The sequence below is a fragment of the Myotis brandtii genome, unplaced genomic scaffold (assembly GCF_000412655.1).
Source record: "Myotis brandtii unplaced genomic scaffold, ASM41265v1 scaffold192, whole genome shotgun sequence".
NCBI classification, from domain to species: domain Eukaryota; kingdom Metazoa; phylum Chordata; class Mammalia; order Chiroptera; family Vespertilionidae; genus Myotis; species Myotis brandtii.
The window spans coordinates 1,118,304-1,141,608 of NW_005357159.1; the positions used below are offsets into that span (position 1 = coordinate 1,118,304).

General features: G+C 44.3%; 1 protein-coding gene across 9 annotated transcripts in view; it reads left to right on the forward strand.

The window, feature by feature from the left end:
- Window positions 1-23,305, forward strand: part of LOC102243540 (zinc finger protein 827) — a 136,965-nt gene that overhangs the window by 101,465 nt on the left and 12,195 nt on the right. For all 9 annotated transcript variants that reach the window (XM_014538507.1, XM_014538506.1, XM_014538504.1 and 6 more), the window contains exons 8-10: window positions 17,445-17,582; window positions 20,782-20,953; window positions 22,031-22,197. In XM_014538507.1, the coding sequence (XP_014393993.1) occupies window positions 17,445-17,582; window positions 20,782-20,953; window positions 22,031-22,197 (477 nt within the window). The remainder of the gene's footprint in view (window positions 1-17,444; window positions 17,583-20,781; window positions 20,954-22,030; window positions 22,198-23,305) is intronic.

The following is a 23,305-nucleotide window of genomic DNA, read 5'->3' on the forward strand; positions in this document are numbered from 1 at the left end:
GTAACAGTGCCTTTGACCTTGTCTCTGACTTTGCACGACCCCCAGGATATGCACCTCTGGTCCGTGTGTGTGGTTCTGTTCGGTGTCTATGAAAAGGGGACAGCACCTACCACATAGGTAGTTAGGAGGAGCAAATGTAGGTATATTACAGACCCTCGTGTGTCGTTAGCTCAATGAATTTTGTTATTGGTGCTGTTGCCATATTTCCTGCATGGGTGTTAAGAGGGTAAGTGGAGAAATGATACCAAATTTTCAGTTGGTTAGAAATTTTATTTGCTAGTGATGAAATTGGGTGTCCCTCCCACCCTTCTCCCCCCACGGCTCCCTGCTCTTGCCACTCTCAGCCCCCTCCCTTTTCTCCTCCACTCAACCAGTAGTACCTGTTTCATGGGCATCCTTCCAGAGATACCATATGCACAGACAAGTGAGGAAAATATCTGCATATGTCAATAGTTTTTGGAACATTTATTCTTAATCAATTCTCTACTTGAAAGAATAAAGGACCTCCTTTCAAGCTGATAATTGAAATGGGGAAATGGAATAAGAGTCTCTTCCCTCCATAGTTGAAAATGGCAAGTTTATCTACGCTGTGGAATCATATGGTTACATCCTTTCCGACTTCAAATGATATAGATGAAGGACATTAGCATCCTTTTAATAGGGTAGACACTGAGGCCCAAAGCAGTGGTTCAGTGGAGTCACCGTGGAGCTTATTACTGCACTCAGTAAGCCATTTATCTCCATGATTGTTTAACTGTGTGAGCCGAACATATGGGTGCCCAGAATCAACACCAATTCCCGTTTACATATTTTAATACGATTTATTAGCTGACTGGTGCCAAAGTAAATTGAAAGGGAATTAGAAGCCTCGGTTGAGGAGCCATTGGTCAAGACACCCTACTGAGCTGAGCAGGTACAGCAAAGAATTTCAGGAAAATCACAGCTGTTTTCACTTCCCTTCTTTCAAACATGCCCTCTGCCCCACATATGTGAACCTAATCAAATCATGACTCAGCCCATCCCCATTGTCACTTATGGCAAAAATGATTGGGTGACACGGGCATACTTGTGATTTTCATGGTGCCTAAGTCATGTGGCAATATGATGTTTAAATAATGCAGTGAGGGAAGACACAGGCACAGGCACTCCCCGCGAGCAGCTGACATTGTTTCTGACATCATTTGGCAGGCACGTGTGGTTAACAGACCTCGGCCAGGTTTCGTAGTTCACCATTTCGGTTAAACCTTCACTTGGGAAGAAGAAATGGGTGTGCCAGTCCATTTGAAAGCCCTGCCTTCAGAAACTCACTCCCTACTCATGGCCCCCTGCCAGACCAACGTTTGGTGTCTGGTGTTATTCGGTGCTCTGTCCTGCTATGGATGTCACTGGTTTCCTAAACACTAGGAAAAACTCTGTGGCTTGGGTATAGACAAGTAAAGAGCTTTTCCACTGGCCTTTACCCGTGTTGGGTATGTGTCTGCTTTTTAAGTGAGAAGTATAGTTATCGCTGGGAGTTTCACCTGACAGCATCTCCTGTCTGTAAGACTAGAATGTGACCACATTTCCCGCTCAGGAGACACCAACAGGACCTTGAGGCAAATGTGTACACTGGAAAGGCAGCCAGCCATCCGCTGTTGACATCAGAATGTGGCAGCATTCCAAATCGAGGAGCATTTGTGAGTTCCCATATTAATATTAAACGCAAGAATCTTGGTTCATGCATCATTAAGGTTACAAATGTTCACATGCCAAATTGGGGAAGAGCAGAAAATACGATTCTCATGGTGACATCTGTTCTCCAGCACAGAACATGTTCTATAATACAGTGTACAGTTTGAAGACTGATTAGTTATGCAAAGCCTTTGGTATGTAGTGTGATTAAGAACCTGCACTTCCGGATGGGGTGGGGGCGGGGTGTTTGTGGGGTTGAGGTGAAGAGGGCGCCGAGGGAAGACTGCGTCACTCCCAGTCTGGGTTTGACTGTGTGACTTTAGGCAAGCCCTTAGCTGACCCACATCTCAGGTTTCTTATAAATTAGAAACAATAATGTGCCTTCTCCCTAGTTCACAGAAGGTGAGTCACAGACTATGCTCAGATGAAGTCTCCAAAGAATGCTGCACCTCCATCATCAAAGTTAGAGATACTGACTTTCTGTGAAGGGGTAGGAAGTGGTGCAACAGGGACAGGCTAGGACTAATGGGCCTTGTCTACTTGCATGTGATTTGCATTAATTGACCTGTAGCATATCTCAATGCATGTTTTCTCTCCTTTGCCTAATTAGTGAAATTTAATCAAACCAACAAATATTTATTGCCTATTATATGTAAGATCAATGTAAAGAGAGAGTTTAGAAAGGGATGCTTTCAAAGATGATCAAATCAGAATGTCTGAGAAAAACACATACATACAACCTACAGTAATACAGGACAGATAAGTAGAATATATTGCATTTCCACTGTGGAGTAAGATAGTGCCTCCATAATCTGATTCTGTTATTTGATTTCTCTAGAGGTTGATTTGTAACCAAAATATTGCATTAATATTTTTGTATTTAATTTATTTGATTTCTTTTTTCAATTTGAAATAGAAGGAAGATACTTTTTTCTTTTTATTTCTCCTTTTGCTCAGCTACTCTGGAGTTGTATTGCTGAGTTCTATCTGTTCCTTAACATATCTTTAGGCTATTGGATATTTACATTTCTGATTTGTGAACCAAAAATCCATTTCTGACTCTTTCAGTCTTTAAATGATTAAATAGAAGTGGTTTCTATTTTTCAAGTGGTTATACTGATAATGGAAATGCCCTAACTTTACACGTTCAGTTTCTCAGAACCCTTCTTGAGGGGATATGTGTTTGGAGCAGTATTAAATTTACATTAAACCTTCCACACTGTTAACTCCATTCTGTTCTTCAACAAGGACATTTTTGTCCAAGGCAACTGTACAGGGCAGGGCAAAAGTAGGTTTACAGTTGTTCATGTGGAAAATCATACAAGAATTAATAAATAATAATACAAGAATAAACTCTGTTTCCCATACTCACAACTATAGCCCTATGTTTGCCCTGCATTTTCATGAGGCCATAAAATGCAGTGGCACTTGCCACCAAGAAAGAGAAAACTTAACACACGATCTTGGCCTCTTTAGGACCCAGTCCAAAGGCAGGTCATCAACCCATAAAAATCCCAAAGCCAGCAGCTATCCGCCTTTTTCTACTGTGACACAGAGATTAATGGTCCTTCATAAAGAGAGGCAACAGCCTGTGGACACACCTAGAGCTAAGTCCGGGGTAAGGGACCATGGAGTGCACACCCTGCCGGGTTGCATATCCTGGGTCCAGATCAGCTGGAACTCTTACCAGCTGTGTGAGACCAGGTTAAGTCCTTAATCACTCTGAGCTCTGATTTCCCTCATCTACAAACGAGGATAGAAATGAGACCGGCCTTAGCATGTAGCTGTGAGGATGAAATGAAATAATACAAATAAAGGGCTTAGCCTTCAAACAGTGCCTGGAACAAAGTAAGTGCTAAGTCCATCTTAGTTAGTCATAAGTGTAGTTCCTCTTTCAGCTACATCAGATTTCTCCCCCATTAAAAAAGAGTACATGGAGCCCCAGCGGTTTGGCTCAGTGGATAGAGCATTGGCCTGTGGACTGAAGGGTCCCGGGTTCGATTCCGGTCAAGGGTACATGGCCAGGTTGCAGGCTCGATCCCCGTAGGGGGGTGTGCAGGAGGCAGCCGATCAATTATTCTCTCTCATCATTGATGTTTCTTTCTCTCCCTCTCCCTTCCTCTCTGAAATCATATATATATTATATATATATAGAGAGAGAGAGAGAGAGAGAGAGAGAGAGAGATAACATGGATATTCAAATTATTGACAGTGATATGATTATGGAGGTAGCCTATTTTATTTATTTAAGAATAAAATGTTTGCCAACTGGGTTACTTATTATTACTGGTGGCAAATGACCAATGCTGCCCATCATTCTGATGTGCTTTCACAGGAAAATACTAACAATCCTTTCCCTCCTCTAAGAGCTAACATGCTGTTTCCCAATCTTATATCTTTGATCCCTGCCTGAGGAAAAATAAATAAGCCAACAAAGAGAAATTTCCAGCATATGAAACACATAACTCTGCTTAATCAAATAGGTAGTATTTCCTGGTCAAGGAGGAAAAATATTTTTGATTAATGTTACCTTAAAATGTTAAATCTACCATCAACTAACATATATTTTATATTGCGCTAAAACCCAAGGTCAAGAGAAAGGCAAAACAGAAGAGTTAAAGTGTCTGTTAGTGCAGAATTCAATAGATTAGGAGCAGAGAGAAGAAGAAAACTGAAATTTTGAAAATGGATGTAGTCACACAAGAATATTGCAGTGTCTGGGAGCTGATAAGGGCTTTAAGGAAATTTAGAAATCTTTAAAGGGGTGGATGATATGATCAAGGCTTGTCCATAAGAAAAGAGAACTAGAATAATTGAGAATGCCAGTGAAGAAAGGGCAGAAGCCCTAATGGCTTACTTGAATAATATTAGGAATATACATAGCACATCATATAATTTTAGGAGTAAATGAACATTAAAATTTCAGTATTTTAGACAGTCTGAATTTTCCTATTTTAGAGTATGTTTGGAAAGGTTAAATTCTCTAACAAGGGTGATTTGCTGTTTTCATTTAGTTTATTCATTTCCTCATTTATTTCATAAATTTTTACTGAGAACCTAGTTCAGCTATAAACCTGGGGAAGAGAAGTAATTCTCTCGTTTGTTCAGATAGTGGTAACGTCTTCCCTCCAGAAGTTCTCATATGTGCCCATACTTCATAATAATCTCTAGAAGGAAACTTTTGAATTTAGAGATCTCCCATCTCTTAATACAGCCGTCAGATAGCTCCACACTTGAATGCCGGTTCTTTCTCTTTCCTGGGAAAAGTTGAAAGAACAGCCATTGTAGGATCTGACTCTGGAGCAAGTGAAAGCGAATCTGAAACAGTTTCGTAATTAAAATGGACATAGTTGGTGCTCAGGTTTTTGATATGCAGAAACCCGCCAGTGTCAAAACCTAGGAAGAAGACGAGAGGAACTGGGCAACAGAAGTGAGATGGAGGCTCCAAGTTCCACCGTTCTCTCCCCATCTAGGTCCTGAAAGCATTTGGGCTGCCCCAATGAAGCCCACTTTAAATTTATGTGATCATAGACATTCTTCCTTATGCCTGTTGAATACAGGGAAATCGGCAGCAGAACAAATCAAGATTGCAGCAGATAGAGTTGTCTCTGGTGAAATAAGTCAGAACTCTTAGAGTTTCTTCTTTGATTTTCTAGTATAATAGTATAACGTAACGAAGTGTTAAGGCTCTGGAGTCAGACAGATTTGAGTTTGGGGTAGACTGCCGCTTACCAGCTGGATGAAACTTCAATTCATTGTTCAATCTCCCTGAGCCTGATACTTTTTTTTTTTTTTTGTAAATGGGAATGGTAATAATAGTATCTAACACATAGTGCTGTTATAAGGTTAAATATAATATTTGGAAACTACATAGTACAGTGCCTAGTACAATGGTAAATCCTCATAAACATAAGCTATTGTTTTAATTATGCATTATCCCCTTAATATACTCTTAACAAACTGATATTGTTTTGCATAATGGAGATGAACTGCCCAAATGGGGTGAAACTAGTTATATACTTTAAGCCTGTATCTGTTAGAATTCTATTCAGCTTAACCACAATGACTTAACCAAATGGGGTTCTGTTTTTTGGGTGTTTTTTTTTTATTATTTAAAGTATTACAAAGGGTATTACATATGTCTCCTTTTTTCCCCCACCCTTGACAATCCCCTGGCCTCCCCTACCCCCCAGTGTCTTATGTCCATTGGTTATGCTTATATGCATGCATATAAGTCCTTCAGTTGATCTCTTACCCACCCCTTCTGCCCCCCTACCCTCCCCGGCCTTCCCACTGCTTGGGTGTTTTTGTGAGTGTGTGTGTGTTTTCACATAATAAGGAATTCAGAAGTAGGTAGTATAGGGCTGGTGCAGCAGCATGAGGTCCCAGCCGCCTCCTAATTTTCTGCTCTACCACCTTATCAGATGGCTTTCATCTTTATGGGTGAAAGAGGGCTGCTCCACTGTCAGACATCCGAGGAAGAAGAGCCCAGGGTGAAAGGCCTTTATTCAAAACTGTCTTTTTTTCAGGAAGTGGGGAGTGTCAGAACCTTTATCCCTAGGAAGGCCCATCTATATACCTCATTGGCCAGAACTGTGTTTCATTGCTAGCCTTTAACAACAGTGGAAGCTGGGAAGACACAGTCATGTTTTAAACTGGGCTCATTGCCACCCTAAAAAAAATAATTGTAGCTTTGTTGGATATTGAATAAACCACCAGCCGAATCTGCCACAAAACCACAAGAAGTACCCAGCTCCCAAGCCTGATGGTTTTCTAGCAAAGATTTATAAATGTCCTCAACACTGGGACATTCTGAGGGAATTTGCTAAGACTTTAAGTCCTACCGTCATCATTGATCTACGTAACTGACAAGATGATTACCAAAGCCTTTCGGTGTGACTCCTGAACCACTATTTCGAGTTTATGTCTGTGTTTCAATGTAAAATTAGGCTGCCATTTAGTTCAACAATCATGATCTTGGTGATGTGACTGTCTCATTTATTCAGTAAACATTTGTTGAGGATCCACTGAAAGGGAAAATGTAGAAGCAACATCCGAAATCTCAGTGGATATTTTTAAAGGTTAAGTTATATAGAGGTGACAGACATCAGTTGGCCTAGATTCTGGCAGCGGTGCCCCATGTTTGGATGCTTAGAGCAGTTTCCTGAAATTCTCAAGTTCTCTGTCATCAGCCTCACTGGACTTAGGAGTACCAGGTCTTAGCCACTTTCTAGAGGATTGCAGGTTTTCTTCCATTGATTTTAAATGGCCTGTGTATAAAATCAGATGTGGAAAACTTCTCTGGTTCTTTACCAGTTTAACGGGTTGAAAGCCAATCAGTAATGATTCGTTGAAGCTAACTGTTGCCCTGCACTGAGCAAAACATGTTGTCCAACTTTTCTGGGTTGATCTCAGGATGTTTACTAAGAACCAGTTCCACAAACCTGTTTGGTTGTAGACTTTGGCATTGATTTCTCATGGCTAAGAGGAGCTTGAATGAGACAGTGGGACAAGTGCTTAAGTTCTCTGGGCCTCGGTTTTCTTATTTTTAAGAAGAGAACATTTAATAAGAGGATCCTTAAGGTTCCTGTCTGAACTACTAAGCTTTGGAGCAGAAAGAAGACTTGGTTGCTGTGGAAACCTTGATTCTGTTACTCCGCCTTGTAAGTTGTAGAGTGCGAGAGGCTCTAGACTTTCATGCCTCCATTCCATCCTCATGGAGATAAAGGAGCTGAGTTTCAAGAAATGAGTCCTCTACTTGATCTAATGTTCTGTCAAGTAAAACTCCAGAGAGCTCCCTCCCAAATTCTACCAGATGGGTTCATTTTATGAAAATTCTCGGAAAAATGCTTGATAGGTTTCATCTTCCCAGGACCTATGCATGGGCTTTGCTAAGTTTGTTAAGCATTAAAGTTTGAAATGAGCCCAAAGAAGATCAAGGCTGTGAACTCTTTTATGTCTAAGAATCTCCACCCAGTGTTTCTAATTGGGCGCAGATTCACAAAAACCATTGCTGAATTCTGCGATCTCAGCTGTTCTTTGAATTGGCATTTTGACCGGCCGAAAATCCCATACTTTGGAGGAGTGTTTGGAATGGCCTTTAATAGTTATCTGGTTACACCAAGACCTGCAGAGAGGTGGTCATAAGGAACCTAATAATAGATCTTTTAGGACCCACCAAGTTATCCTAAATTAAAGTGACCCTTAAAAAGAAGGGAAAAAATTTCAAACATAGAAAACTTAACCTCCCAAAAGTCCTTAATCACAGCTGACTCCTTCGCTCACAAGCAGCGCGCAGAAGGCGGCCGCTTGTTTCCAGCAGAGGCCCCGCAAAGCCCAGGAAAGCAGAAGATAGAGCCGGTAGCGACAGGGTCTAGCCAGCAGATCTCATGCTCTGCCTAGAACTGGCCTGATAGGTTTTCACCTAGCGGAGGGTTTCAGGATTTCAGTTGCAATGTGCCTTGAAACTCTCCAGGCTCGCTAATGAAAGAAAGAAATGATCAAAATACCATCTGTCACAATGGAAAACCCAAGCGGCCCCCAAACCTCTTCCTCAATGAGCAGCCGATGCGGATTTAGTCAATCTGGACCCTTATTTGTGCGCTGAGGTCACAGTTTGGCCCATCTTCTGCTTACGGCTTTAACCAAATAAAGCCTTCCCTCCCTGCACTTCCCTTGCCAAAGTCAGGTTGAGAGATAGTTCTTTGTGAGGCTTGTCTTGGCAGGAGATACAGGGATCTTCTCACACAGCAAAACGCAGCAACAAAGCCAAATGATACACCAGTCAGGGGGCGAAGTCATGTTAAAAATTGAAAAAGCAAACGACAGTCCTTACCTTTGCACCCATTGTCTTTTTTGTTTGGTTTGCTATGGTTGGGGGGAAGGGGGCTGTTTTTGTTTGTTTTGTTTCTGTCTTTTTTTTTTTTTTTGAGGGGGCTGTTTTTGTTTGTTTTGTTTCTGTCTGTCCTTATTATTTTTTTTTTTTTACCAACAGAATTCCCCAAATGTCAGTGAAAGGTCCAAGGTATCTTTCTTCAGTAATAGCTGGTTTATCTCAGAGTGGATTTGCTTTTAGGATTCTCCCATGTGATCTTCCTCTTGTTCCTTGTATTTTTGCCACATTGCAGTTTCTAACTTCTCTGTGGCTGGAAATATCCTAGGCTGGCACTTTCGAGAAGAGAGACGGAAAGAAATCCTAGTGTCTGTGAACTGTTGCTAAATCTGCACATGTCCACTTGTAACCAAGAATATTCAACTCAGAGCCAAAGAACAGGAGGAGAAGAAAAACCCCTTCCTGGTTTGTTGTAGACTTTGGCGTTGATTCCATGGGCCTTGGAGGAGTTTCAGTGAGACCGTGGGTCTAGCCCAGTGATGGCGAACCTTTTGAGCTCAGCGTGTCAGCATTTTGAAAAACCCTAACTTAACTCTGGTGCCGTGTCACATATAGAAATTTTTTGATATTTGCAACCATAGTAAAACAAAGACTTATATTTTTGATATTTATTTTATATATTTAAATGCCATTTAACAAAGAAAAATCAACCAAAAAAATGAGTTCGCGTGTCACCTCTGACACGCGTGTCATAGGTTCACCATCACTGGTCTAGCCTCTGCTCTCCCAGAATCACTAGCCAGGTTCCCTGAGGCAGTTTCTTAAGTTCTCTGGGCTTCTGTTTCCTTATGTGTAAGAAGGGAACATTGAACAAGATGATCCTGAAGGTCCCTCCCTGAACTAAGGTTTGGGGCAGGATGGTGACTTAGTTACTGTGGAAACCCTGATTCTGTTACTCAACCCTCTATAAGTTGGGTGCTCTGGAGTGGGAAGCCCTGGAATTTCATGCCTCGGTTTCATCCTCAAAGAAATGAAGGAGCTGGATTCCAAGAACACTTGATCTAATGTTCTCTCAAGTCTGTCAAGCTCCCAGATTCTACCAGATGGTTTATTTCATGGAAATTTTTGGAGAAATGCTTGATGGGTTTCATCTTCCCAGGTTCTGTACATGAAATGAGACTTGTCCCCTTGGATCACGATGTCATAACAGGCAGAGTTTGGAATACCCTCTCTTGGTTATGAAAGCCTCCTCACTATGAATGAGGGGCCTCGGTTCACTATAAAGGGGAAGAACTATGTTGGGACTGCTAATACACCTTGTGTTGGGTGACTCTCCTTATGCTCTGTTCCTGTTTCCCCAACTGCACAATGGGGACAAAGTGCTTGCCCCTGTGAACACACTGACTTCATGTAAAACAAAAACCTGTTTAAGGAAGAGGAAAATCTTTAAATGATATTCAAGGCAAAGACCATAGGTGGAAAACAGAGAGAAAGACACCTGTTCAGATAATACCAAATAGGAATTTATGGATATCCCAGGAATCAGAGTATAAGAGTATGAAGAGAAATAAAATGCTTGTAGGAGACAAAATCCTCTGAAACTCTGTATAAAAGAATATACAGGGGTGGGGGAAAAAGTAGGTTTATAGTTCATATGAAAAATAACACAATCCTATATAATAAAAGCCTAATATGCTAAATGTCTGGTCATCCAGTCAGCCATTCAATCAATCAAAGCGTAATATGCTAATGATATGCTAAGGCCACTCAACCTCTCACTGTGATGTGCACTGACCACCAGGGGGCAGACACTCTGACCAGTAGGTTAGCTTGCTATTGGGGTCCGGCCAATGGGGACTGAGCAAGATGGGCCAGACACGCCCTGGAGCCCTCCTGTGATCCCTCCCCTGTCCCGATCATGCACTGGTGAGATCCCTCAGCCTGGCCTGCGCTCTCTCGCAATCCGGGCTGAGCCCCCCCCTAAACCTACTTTGCCTACCTCTGTATTGGCTTTAGAAAAGTATTGTTATACTAGTAAAAGCAATGAGAATGCACAGCAAGAAAACCACAAACAAAATGAAAAACCAGCCTATTGAATGAGATAAAATATTTGCAAATTGTATATCTGGTAAGGAGCTAATATCTACAATATCTAAGGAACTTAAATGATTCAAGAGATGGGGAAAAAACAATTCAGTTAAAAAATGGGCAGAAAATCTGAATAGACATTTTATCAGAGAAGACATACAAATGGCCAACAGGCATATGAAAAGATGCTCAACATCACTAATCATCAGGGAAATACAAATCAAAACCACAATGAGATATCACCTCAGATCTGTCAGAATGGCTATTATAAAAAAGACAAGAAATAACAAGTGTTGGTGAGAATGTGGAGACCATAGAACCCTTGCACACTGTTGGTTGGTATAGAAATTGGTGCAGCCACTATAGAAAACAATATGGAGCTTTCTTAAAACATTAAAAATAGAATTACCATATGATATAGCAATTACACATCTGGGTATTTATCCAAAAAAATGAAAACACTAACTCAAAAAGACATATGCACCCCCATGTTAATTGCAGCATTATTTACAGTAGCCAAGATGTGGAAGCAACTTAAGTGTCCATCAATGGATGAATGAATGAAGAAATTATATCTATAATAATAAAAGTGCAATATGCTAATTAGACCAGATGACCTTCCAGATGACTTTTGGGAGAAGCCACGGCAGCGGGGGCCAAGGCAGAGGCAGCCTCCTCAGCTGCAGGGGCCAAGCCCGTTGCACGAATATTCATGCATCGGGCCTCTAGTATTTATATAAAATGGAATATTATTCCACCATAAAAAAGAAGGAAATCTTACCTCTCTAGTGGGAATGAGCAGAAAAAAAGGCAAGTTGTGAATATTTGTTGGGTTAACCAATAAAGTGTCTGCCAGAGAATTTGTGTTGAAGAAAATAATCTTGTGGCTTGTTATTAGGAAGAAGTAAGATATGAAACCTTTGGGGGTAAGGCTCATGACTGCAAACATTTCCTCTAATAAAATCATTAAATCACGGTTCTTGTGTTGAGTTAAAACACCTATTCAAAAGGCAAATAGCCCTATTTTTCACCCTGAATTGGCCATAAACCTTAACTAGTGCTATTTCAGGCCTCAGTCTTCCCCACCATAAAATAAGAATAATGTTCATTCCAGGCCTCACTTGGATCCTTTCATTCAATCATTCATTTATTCAACAACTATATACTACACACCTACTATGTATCAGGCACCATGTTAATGCTGAAGACACACAAATAAATAACAGAACCCTTCCCTGGTGACTCCCATTCTAATAGGAAAGGGAGGCCAAGGGTATATTTATTGAACACTACTGTGTGTTGGACTATGGTGGGAGCTTTATATTAAAAAGATGTACATATGATATATATGCTATGCAAACAAGTAATATAATAGGTAGAGTGGAGCAATAGAAGTATTTATAAAAGTGCTTTGGGACAGAGTAGGGGAAATGACTCATTCTGCCCCGGGAATTGGGAAGGCTTTACCAAGGCGATGAAATCGGAGATAGGGCTTGAAAATGAGCCAGACTTTGCTGGGCTGGGGACTAACTCCTGGTGCAGGCATAGCTGACTCACAAGCATTGAAGGCTTCAAAGGGACTAGTGTGTTCCCAAAGGGGCGAGTAGCTCGCTCTGCCGAGCCCTTGCTGGTGGGAGGTGATGTGGGATGCTGAAGGTGGTGGTTGCAGCCAGGTGGTGAGGGGCCTCGGTAGCCAGGTGAAGGAGTTGGGTCTTGGGGAGCCATTGGCATACAGGACAGGACCTGGTCAGATTTGTGCCTCGGACAGGTCGTGCTGGAACCTGTGAGGAGGGCTCCCAGGATGGAGGGCGGCTGAGGGCCGAGAAGCTGTTTGGGAGGATTTTGTAAATATCCTGGTGAGAGATGATGACTCAGTGAAGGCACTAGGGCTCCTTTTTTATTTTATTTTTGCCTGGTTTCCGAAATTTATTGAAAATCAAAGAATAGAAAAACTTTACATAAAAATATGTCAATTTTAGCTTCCACATTGCTGTACACACACACATACACACACACACACAAAAATTGAAGGATGATATCTTTATGTTAAACCTGCAGCACGTGACCCCCAGTGACCCCAGGGGTAGCCAGGCTGATTTATCCAGTGCACTGTGACGGGGGTGGAGCATGGTGCCTGTGAGCTTTAAAATGTGCAACCAGCCGGGCTGGTGTGACTCCGTGGTTGAGTGTTGGCCCATGAACCAGGAGGTTGTGGTTCGATTCCCCGGTCAGGGCACATGACTGGGTTGTGGGCTTGATCCCCAGTAGGGGCATGCAGGAGGCAACTGTTCAATGATTCTCTTTCATCATTGATGTTTCTCTCTCTCTCCCTCTCTTTTCCTCTTTCTGCAATCAATAAAAGCATATCTTTTTAAAAAAATGTACAGCCACAGGACACTCACCACTGTCCCACAGTGGTCTCCTTACTATAGGGTTACCATCAATATTGCTCACGCACAGAGATTAGAATAGGCCTGCATATCAGCTTTTATAAATATGTCTTCATCAATAGGTTCTAGTTTAAATATTTGAAAATAGTTTTGAAAACTTTTGATCATCAAGACCTGGGGACAAAACATGCCCCTCTTTTCTGGAATGCCTCCTCCAGGCGAGAGCAGCCAGCTGGGGGCCCTGCAGTCACAGCTGGCTGCTCTCGGTGACAGTGGGGCCAGTCCTGTTTCAAAAAGGCAGACCATGGACATTCAGAAGATTGACCTTGCTGCGTATGCATCACAGGTCTCACCCTAGAAATAGACAGACAGCTGGGGTGGCTGGTTGGACGTATTGAAAGACAGAGAGGAAGGAATCCAAAGAAGATTCTGAGGTAGGATCAACAGCCTCTGGTGAATGATTGGATGGGTTAAAAGACTGAGCGGGAGGAATCAAAAAAGTGACTGAAGTTTCTCATGTGGTGTTTGGGTGGTGCCATTCACAGGAAATGTGGAAGAATGCGGCATCTGCAGAGCTGCATTCCTGCTCCGTGAAAAGAGGAGTGGGCCTTTTACTTCAGTACTTGTTTTATCTCCGTAATACTCTTCCCACAGCTTCATCCAGCTGTGATTTCAAATTCACGTTCTGGGATAAGGATCCCAATGGCTGTGGTTGCCTTGAGCCTGTGGAGTGAAAACAGGTGTCTGTAGTGAATGCAGACAGCAATGGGGGAGAGAGCTGATCCCTGGACCAGGCTTGGGGTCCAGGCACAGGGAGGTGGCCGATCGGCCACGGATGCCCTCGTGGTGGCTCTGGCCTGCTCACCACCGCTGCAGGCTGTTCTTTCTGCTTCGCTGAAGCACAGCCTTCATAGTTTTAATAGTTTTTTAAGGCCAGTGGAAGGGATTGGACTTTTCATGATGCTTCAACTTCTCAAGTGCATGACTAATACTTGAAGGAATTAAGAGACTTCTTTATTTTTAATTGCATCTACTTGTTTGGTATGTGGCTCAATTAATTCATTCTTGTTGTGAATGTATTGGAAGACCCTGTACCCTCTTGACCTCTCCTTATAATTATGACTATCATCCTGCTTTGAATCACTGTTTTGATTACACACTTTAAAGGAACTTCTAAAACACCCTCTCATCGCTACGTGGCTGAAATGCCCACCGCTTGGACTCAAGGACAGTCATCTCAGAGTGGTTCTTATCCCCAGCAGGTCAATGGCCTCTCATTTCACCTTCCTTTCCCCCCGCAATCTGCCCCTTCCCCTTTAGAAGTTTCCATTCACATATTCCAACTTTAATAAGACTAGCTCTTGTTTCTGAGGCCCAAAGAGCAATGTTTTAACAAACACAACTCAACCAATCAATTGCTGGCAGATGCCTCACAGCAAACGTTATTGCAATCTCACCATCATTCCATCACTCCCCACCCCCCACTCCTCCCTTTCCAAACATACACAGGATTTGTTTCTCCTTTCCTTAGATTATACTATCTGGCAAGTCTGCAGTCAAATAAAAATTGATCCAGTCACAGTTTTAACTAAATTGCATGAAATAAAGTTCTTTGTTCTGAAGTTGTCTCTGACTGGTGGCCTGAGAATTTCATCTGCTTGCATCTTATGAAAAGTCTTTCCACTGTGTAATTGTCACCACGTGGTGCCTGGCTTTATAAAGCAGCACTGTGCTTGAAGAAGATTCATAGTAATTTACTGAGGTAAAGGGCATGATAATAACCCAGTAAATTATTTGTCTTCTTCAAAGTAAGGCCTAAAGGCCTTTTAGTGACCAAGCACCCTCTTCCATCTTTTTGGTACTTTCTCTGTCACCTGTCTTCTTATCTATATATATAAAAGCCTAAGTGACCATTTGACTGCTCAATCACTCTACTGGTAGCTATGATGCTCACTGACCATCCGGGGGCATATGCTCAACACAGGAGCTGCTCCCTGGTAGTCAGTGCGCTCCCACAGTGGGAGCGCCGCTCAGCTGACCAATGGGCACCAGATGCCGGGCTCATGGCTGGTGAGCACAGCTGCGGTGGCAGTGCGAGTTTCTCCCACAGATACTCCCCCTTTGTGCCCCTCCCCCATCCGGACCAGGACTGGGACCAGGATCAGGACCAGCAGCGGGACTGACTGGGCGCAAGCCCACTGCCACTTCTCGGTCATGGCACACTGGTATTGCCCCAGGATGGGCGTGTGGAGACCACAGCGAGCCTACCGAGCGGTGGCGGTGGCAGGTGCAGGGGGCCAGGATGAGCAGGAGCGGCATGGCGCCTGCCCAAGCTCAGGCTCCTCCCCAGCCGCCTGCTGCTTCGTGCACTACTACAACCCTCAGAGCATATAGGACTGCCAGTTTTGGCTGATCCCTACAGGCCAGGCTGAGGGACCCCACTGGTACATGAATCCGTGCCCCAGGCCTCTAGTCTACACTAATAAAAGATAAAGATGCTAATTGACCGTACCTTCGCTACGCCCACCAGCCAATCAGAGTGACTATATGCAAATTAACCCAACCAAGATGGCGGTTAATTTGCATATACCGGCTGGGAGCAAAGACTGAAGACAATGTAGAAGGAAGCCAAGCGCTGCAGAAGGGAGCAAAGTGGAGGCGGTGGAGACAGGAACGGAGCCAAGGCGGCAGAGGCGGGAGGCGGGAGCAGAGCCAGGGCACAGCAGCCAGCTGGGGTGCAGCGGGTGGCAGGGGTGGTGGCGGGCGGCAGGAGACGGGAGGCAGCAGGCTGCGGGGGAAGGAGGCAGAGGCGGGAGGCGGGGGGAGGAGATGGAGGCGGGAGACGGGAGGCAGCGGGAGGCAGGAGCGAAGCCCTATTTTTGCAGGAATCTTCCTGCAATGGGCCTCTAGTATTATTATAAAAGGACTAGAGGCCCGGTGCATGAGATTCATGTACTTGGGAAGGGGGGCTCCCTCAGCCCGGCCTGCACCCTCTCACAGTTCGGGAGCCCTTGGGGGAAGTCTGACTGATGGCTAAACCCACTCCCTGCAGGGAGTAGGCCTAAGCCGGCAGTTAGACATCGTTAGTGCTGCTGTGGAGGCAGGAGAGGCTCCCGCCACCACCGCTGCACTCGCCAGCCGTGAGCCCGGCTTCTGGCTGAGTGGTGCTCCCCCTGTGGGAGTACACTGACCACTAGGGGGCAGCTCTTGTGTTGAGCATCTGCCCCCTGGTGATCAGTGCACATCACAGCGACCGGTCGTTCTGCCGTTCGGTCGATTTGCATATTAGTCTTTTATTATATAGGATAATCTGTTAGAGTTCAGTGAGAAGAAACAAGTTTGAGAAAATTCAAGGTAATCCTATGGATGATGATGAGAAAATAAAATTTTTTTAAGTTGACAAAGAACGTATTAGCATCCACTTATTTCATTTATGGCTATGAATTATGTACAGATAACTTGTGGCACTCACCGTTTTCCGAATGTAATGAAACCCTGGGATAAATTCAGGTTGTGCAATCTTGCACTAGGGAGTTTTTTGTGGAAGAGTGTTTTAGTGTGTTTATGCTATTATAACAAAATACCACTGACTGGGCAGCTTATAAACAACCTAAAGGTATTTCTCACAGTTCTGGAGGCTGGACGCCTAAGGTCAGGGTGCGAGTGTGGGCGTGTGACCTCTTTTGGATTTCAGGTATTTTTACTGTGTCCTCACAGGGTGGGAAGAGTGAGGGAACTCTGTGGGGCTTCTTTTATAAGAGCACTAATCCACCCTCATGACCTAAGCACCTCTAGGAAGCCCACCTCCTGATACCATCACTTTAAGGATTAGGATTTCAATATATGAATGTGGGGGAGGGGCACAAACATTCAGACCACAGCAAGCAGCTTGCAGTTGTCATCACTGATTCTCTGTAGCATAACTTCCACATTAAAGACTTTGTGTAACCCTTTTGGACATAGGAGAAAACTTTTCCCCATACAGGGCAGTGAAAGTGTATTTCCTCTCAAGGGATCGAACCATTTGTTTTCGCATCAGAATCTGAGATTCAGCATTCTTGATTTACTTACTACCTTGTAGCAAAAGTTGACATTTCTGGAATTTTAAGGAGCAACTCAACCATTGACTCATTCCACAGGTTTTTATTGAGTACTGACTGTACAGTGGACACAGTGCTAAACCATGCTACCCACCTACTAGAAGGTTGGGTTGGCTGGCCTTTAGTGATGAAAGCGAGAAAACACCAGAGACTTGACTAAAATTTGGATTCATTCGCCACCACAACGTTGAAGAATAGCCTTCTCAGAGACAGCAAATGAGCATGAAAACCAGAGGTTACTGGGACTTCTTTTTAGTTACCAGCCACATTCGTCGAAGGAAGCCTCTGCTTAACTCCTGAATGTTGACTAAACTGAAATTCGTTCATGTTGCCTTGTTTATTTCTCATGTTCTTTTGGTGCAGAGACAGAAAAGCTTGTACTAGAGGCAGGCAACGGATTGCCATCCTGGAAATTCAATGACCAGCTTTTCCCCTGCGATGTGTGTGGGAAAGTCTTTGGCCGACAGCAGACATTGTCCCGACATCTCTCGCTGCACACAGGTGAGTCGGCCTCACTGCTGTGCCTTCCCGGGTCTGGATCACCAGCGTCTCCATTACCAAGAAGCTGAGTTGCTCTAAGAGAATTATTACAGGAAGTGATGGGAGTGTCTTATCATGACCTCCTCAAGCCATTTAACTGGCATGTTCAAATAAGGCCCCAGACAGGGTTTCTTATTTGTATTGAAAGGATTCATAGAGTTCAAGTAGGATTGATGAGAAAAGATGCACATTTAAGCATATAGTTGGGTAAAATTCCTCAACTCCAAGGAATTTATTGATCTTGTTGGCACAGGGGATGGAGCTGTATCCCATCTTATTGGGCTCATCTTATTGTGGGTGAGAACAGTAAGGACACGTTGGTGGAGGAACAGTTACTGTCCTTATTTATATACTAGAGGCCCGATGCACCAAGATTCGTGCAAGAATAGGCCTTCCTCCCCCCGGCTGCTTCGCTCCAGCCACCGCTGCCACCCACCGGGGGCATGCTCCAAGCCCGCCTCGGCCGCTCAGAGCACACCCCCACCCCTGGTGTGTGTCCGCTGGGGCTGGGGGCGGCACGCAGTCCCCTCCCGCCCATCTGTGCGCAACTCCTCCTGAGCAGTGGTGATGCAGCCTCTTCCTGAGCCAGTCGTGATGCCCAGCTAATTTGCATATTACCGTTATATATATTAGTAAAGAAATATGGTTGATTCTGTGTACTTGGAAAAGGAAAGCAACCAAGTTCAGGAGTAAAGGAGGAATACATATTAACTTAATCAACGCAGCAAAAATAAGTGAAGACAAAAAGAAATACAGTAGAATCTATTGTAAACATAAAGCAAGGTAGAAATAATAAAATGAAGTTTTCCATTTTTACACCCAAGATCAGACTTTTTAAATAGTTCAGATGTATTTTATTTATAGGAAATGACAAAGAAAATAAGTAGAGATTTTCCATATTACATGAAATCATAAAGAAGGCAGGATAGGCAGTATTAATATGACTATATATATATATATATATTCACTAGACAAGATTTAGTCATATACTTAAGCCCAAAGAAAACTTTAACATGTTCAGAAAAGTGGAGTTTTATAGGTCACATGCTCTGCTCATACTTAAATGAAATTTAAAATAACCAAAGGTCAATAAAATGTCCTAGCTAACCAGGTCAAAGAAAAGGAAGAAAATCAAAACTCAAATTATAGACATCTAGAAGAAATGAAAAGGGGAACACTTCATTCCTAGGCCTGGAACAAACAGCTTCAGCTCTGTTCAGAGGACAATTCATAGGCTTGAATGTTCTAATTAGAAGAGAAGAAACACAGAAAGTAACTTAGCATCTTAAAGAACTAGTAAAAGAGCCTTAGCCGGTTTGGCTCAGTGGATAGAGCATTGGCCTGCAGAGTGAAGGGTCCTGGGTTTGAATCCAGTCAAGGGCACATACCTCAGTTGCAGGCTTCTACCTGGCCCAGGCCCTGGTCAGGGTGTGTGCAAGAGGCAACCAATTGATACTTCTCGCTGTCTTTCCCTCTCTCTTCCACTCTCTCTAAAAATCAATGGAAAAATATCCTCGGATGAGGTTTAAAAAAAAAACTGATAAAAGAAAAACAAAATCTAGGAAGAAAAAGACCACAAAAAGAGATTAATTTCTTTAACCCTGATTAAGAAAGGAAAAGGAAGCAAAAATATTCAAAATATTTTTTGGAATAGGAATGGAAAAGGAAGCCTAATCATTAATGCTATTAAAGTATTTTTGGAGAATAAGGGCAACTCTATGACAAAAAGAAAAGAACAGCTAAAAACTTAGATGACATAGCTAATTTAAGCAAAATTTCCAAAATTGACCCCAGGAGAGTAAACAAACCTTAAGTAAATCAGTTATCAAAGGGAAATTTGGAAAGATGATGAAGGAGATAATATTATTGATAAAGGTGTCAGGTCCAGATGGCTTCTTTTTAACCTTTTGAGAGTAGGAAAGTCCAGTATTATTAAACCTTTCCAAATGATAGAAAAAGATAGAAAGTTCAGCAATTCACTTTAATACCAAAATTAACAACCTTGCTTATTAATACAAATGCAAAAATTCCAGAGAGGACTCTCTCTTATCTGCACCTCAGGGCCCCGTTCCCTGGCCCCGCTGAGCCCAGGCCACCAGCCCCTCCAATGTTGGGGGCCACCTATAATTACAGCCATGCCTTACATGTTGTTGTGGGAAAACTTGTCTGTGTCCTTCCCTGGGAGGCAGACAAGGCCAGCTCGGTCTCACAGAGGAAGAGCGCTAAGGACAGACAGTGAAGTAGCGCTTGTCTTCTGCTGCCCTCCGTTGCCTCTATCTGCACAGTGAAAGCAGGGGCTGCTCCTTTTACGTAATTTGCTTGATTCACCAAATGTATTCAGACGGCCACGCTGGAAACAGTCCTGAAACACTGTCGGTGCTAGGAGAGAGTTACCATTAAGAAAGTAATTGAAAAATTTTATTTTATTTATGTAAAATGTAAATTTCCAATTCAATTATTTCACATGAGTCATTTTTTATTCCTTTAATTTCATTAGTTTTTTATTTCTTGGCTGACCCAGGCCTGGAGCTTCTTTTACTCACCAGTTCTGCGAACATGGTTTCACTCCTCCTTCCCTGGCTTAGCTCCCACCCACACCTGACAGGTGGGAGGCATGTGTGCACACACTCACACGCACACTCACACGCTCACATGCACACTCACACACTCATGCACACGCACACACTCAAACACGCACTCACACGCATTCTCACCACACATTCTCATGCACACTCACACACACTCTCACACACTCACCACACACTCTCATGCACACACACACACACGCACACTCACACACACTCACCACACACTCTCATGCACACACACACACACACACACACACTCACACCACACACTCACACACACACACACACACACACATGCACTAATATGCTTTTAGCTCACCTTACTTAGCTTGTGGGTGTCCAGAAAAAAGTAGATGATCCAATTGCCTGGGGACTTTCTTTTATCTTTGGACGTATTAATACAGGAGTGACCTGCTGGGTAAAGACTTTTTAAAGACAATTCCAAGGTGTCCCCACTTGAAATGAGACTTGAACCCCCCCCCCTTCCTTGATACCCTTAAGTGGTCTCTTGCAAGGTGTTGGGATTTCATTTCTCAGATAAGCTGGGGGTTTTCCTGCTCTTTCTCCTCCAGAGGAAAGAAAATACAAATGCCACTTGTGCCCCTACGCTGCTAAGTGCCGCGCGAACCTAAACCAGCACCTGACCGTCCACTCGGTGAAGCTGGTGAGTACGGACACTGAGGACATTGTCAGCGCCGTCACCTCTGAAGGCAGTGATGGGAGGAAGCACCCTTATTACTACAGGTGAGCTGGGGCTGGAACCCTAGTCCAGCCTTCCCACCCTCCCTGCCGTCTGCGAGGCAGACCTGACAGGCACCTCTGCTCAGCAGACGCACTGGCCTGCATGGTCAGAGTTGCTTTGCTTAGACAAGCCCCTACAGTTGCAATGACTCCCCCTGGCATGGTGCCCTGGCGGAATGAATTGAAAGGGAAACGGTCTGAGAGGTGGCTCTGGGGGCGGGGGGCAGGGGGGTGAGCTCCAGAGAGCGGCAGGGCTCTGGGGATTATTAGCTTCCAGGGCTGGGCAGCTGGCAAGCTTCTGCCCTAGTAACTGAGCACCTTGCTGCTCCCTGAGAAGTGTCCGAAGGAAAACAGACTAGGAAACATAAACCCAAGAACCCTGAGGACGTAGCCGTGAAGGCATAGCTTCTTTTCCTCGAGTCGTGTTTTGTCCTTTAGTGGCTGGAATTTTATGGTTTTCTCTGGTTCTGGCCCTAAATCAGTATTTGGTTTGGGTGCCATAAAACCCCAAGGCTTTCTATCAAATCTTGCCCACGAGAGAGGCTGTAGGGATTGGTAGAAACTTGCTTTTGTATGAAATGTCTCCATGGATGGGTGGCTTCTATCGGGAATTGTCACAGGCAGGAGTGCCGTCCGAAGGCCTGCGTGCTCTCACTGCTACCCGGGAGGTTTCTGGAGGCAGAGGGAGGCTCACAGAGTGCAGGGCGCTCCACGCCGTTCCGCGTACCAACCGCACTCAAGTCTTGGCAAGGCTGTGCTGCATCCCTTTGCCCCAAGGAATCGCAAGGAGACATGCAGCATCTGGAATCCGGAAACTTTAATTAACTCTCTGATTATTTAGCATCACTATAGCATGTATGGGATCGTGACATTATTCGGCACTAAATCCATTTAGCACAGCGACCACTTCAGAGGCATCCGAGAAAGCAGAAGAATTTCCTAACGCAAACTGTTCGGTGGGGAGGGCAGTGTGTACACGCCCGTCTTCTGGGTGTACTGGGTGTACTGGGCGTGAGTGGGTAGCCTGCATTTAGAATATCACTCCTCTCTCCCCCTCTTTTCCTTCGTCCTCTCATGTAGCTGCCATGTGTGTGGATTTGAGACCGAGCTCAACGTCCAGTTTGTCAGCCACATGTCCCTCCACGTGGACAAGGAGCAGTGGATGTTCTCCATCTGCTGCACTGCCTGCGACTTCGTCACCATGGAGGAGGCAGAGATAAAGGCTCACATTGGCACCAAGCACACAGGTGACCATTCCCATCGGTCCTTCTCTCCTCCATCCCCTGCCACCCCAGACTGCCTGCCCACCTGGCAGAAGCATCCTCATCACCATGTGACACTGGCATCTCCTTCCTCAGAAGGAAGAACGTACCCCGGGGTAGCAGAGCCACACTTCCCTGGGGCCACAGCGCCATGGCCAGGCACGGCTCATGCACCGGCTGATCTGAAACATTCACAGGTTGGGACGGTTGAGAGGGGCTGAGCTGTCTGCTTACCATCATCATCCAGTAACAGCCATTACGCTTTCCCTATGCCCCAGGCTTGCACCTTTGCACGCTGGGACCCATATAAGCCTCCTAACGACCCCCTAAGGCCCATACTACTGTTATCATACTATAGAGCAAGGGTCCTCAAACTACGGCCCGCGGGCCACATGCAAATACAAATATTGTATTTGTTCCCGTTTTGTTTTTTTACTTCAAAATAAGATATGTGCAGTGTGCATAGGAATTTGTTCATAGTTTTTTTTAAAACTATAGTCCGGCCCTCCAACGGTCTGAGGGACAGTGAACTGGCCCCCTGTTTAAAAAGTTTGAGGAGCCCTGCTATAGAGGCTTGAGAGCTGAGGCTTCACAGAGGGGAGGTATTCTGTCCAAGGTCAACCTTAGGATGTGACTTCAGAAACTCAGACCAGAACAGTTATCATTCTAGAACCTTCTTTCTGAGTCGCTGCCATTCTGGCAGCCCCACCCAAACCTTGGCCAAGGCTGGACCTCTGTTTTGCTGGGCCAGGCACCACGCACCTGCCTCTGCAGGCTCTGCTCCTCGCGTGACGCTGCAGCCCTGACACGCTCCGTGATGCTGCGTGGCCCATCTGTCCAGGGGCAAAGACCAGATGCTCCTGAGTCAATCCGGTCTCTCCCCGGGCCGCGGCCACGCCTTTGCCAGTGCTCGCCTTTCATTTCAGACTCTTGCCATTCTGGTTAACTTCTTCTATTTAATGAAGTTAACATTTTGACTTTGCCATGCAATTATCCTCTTGCAAGGGATGGTTACAAATGACACTGGCGAGGAGTCATTATGTGAGAATGAGGAAGAGCTCCCTGCGTTTGCTACAAATTACAAGCTGGGGTT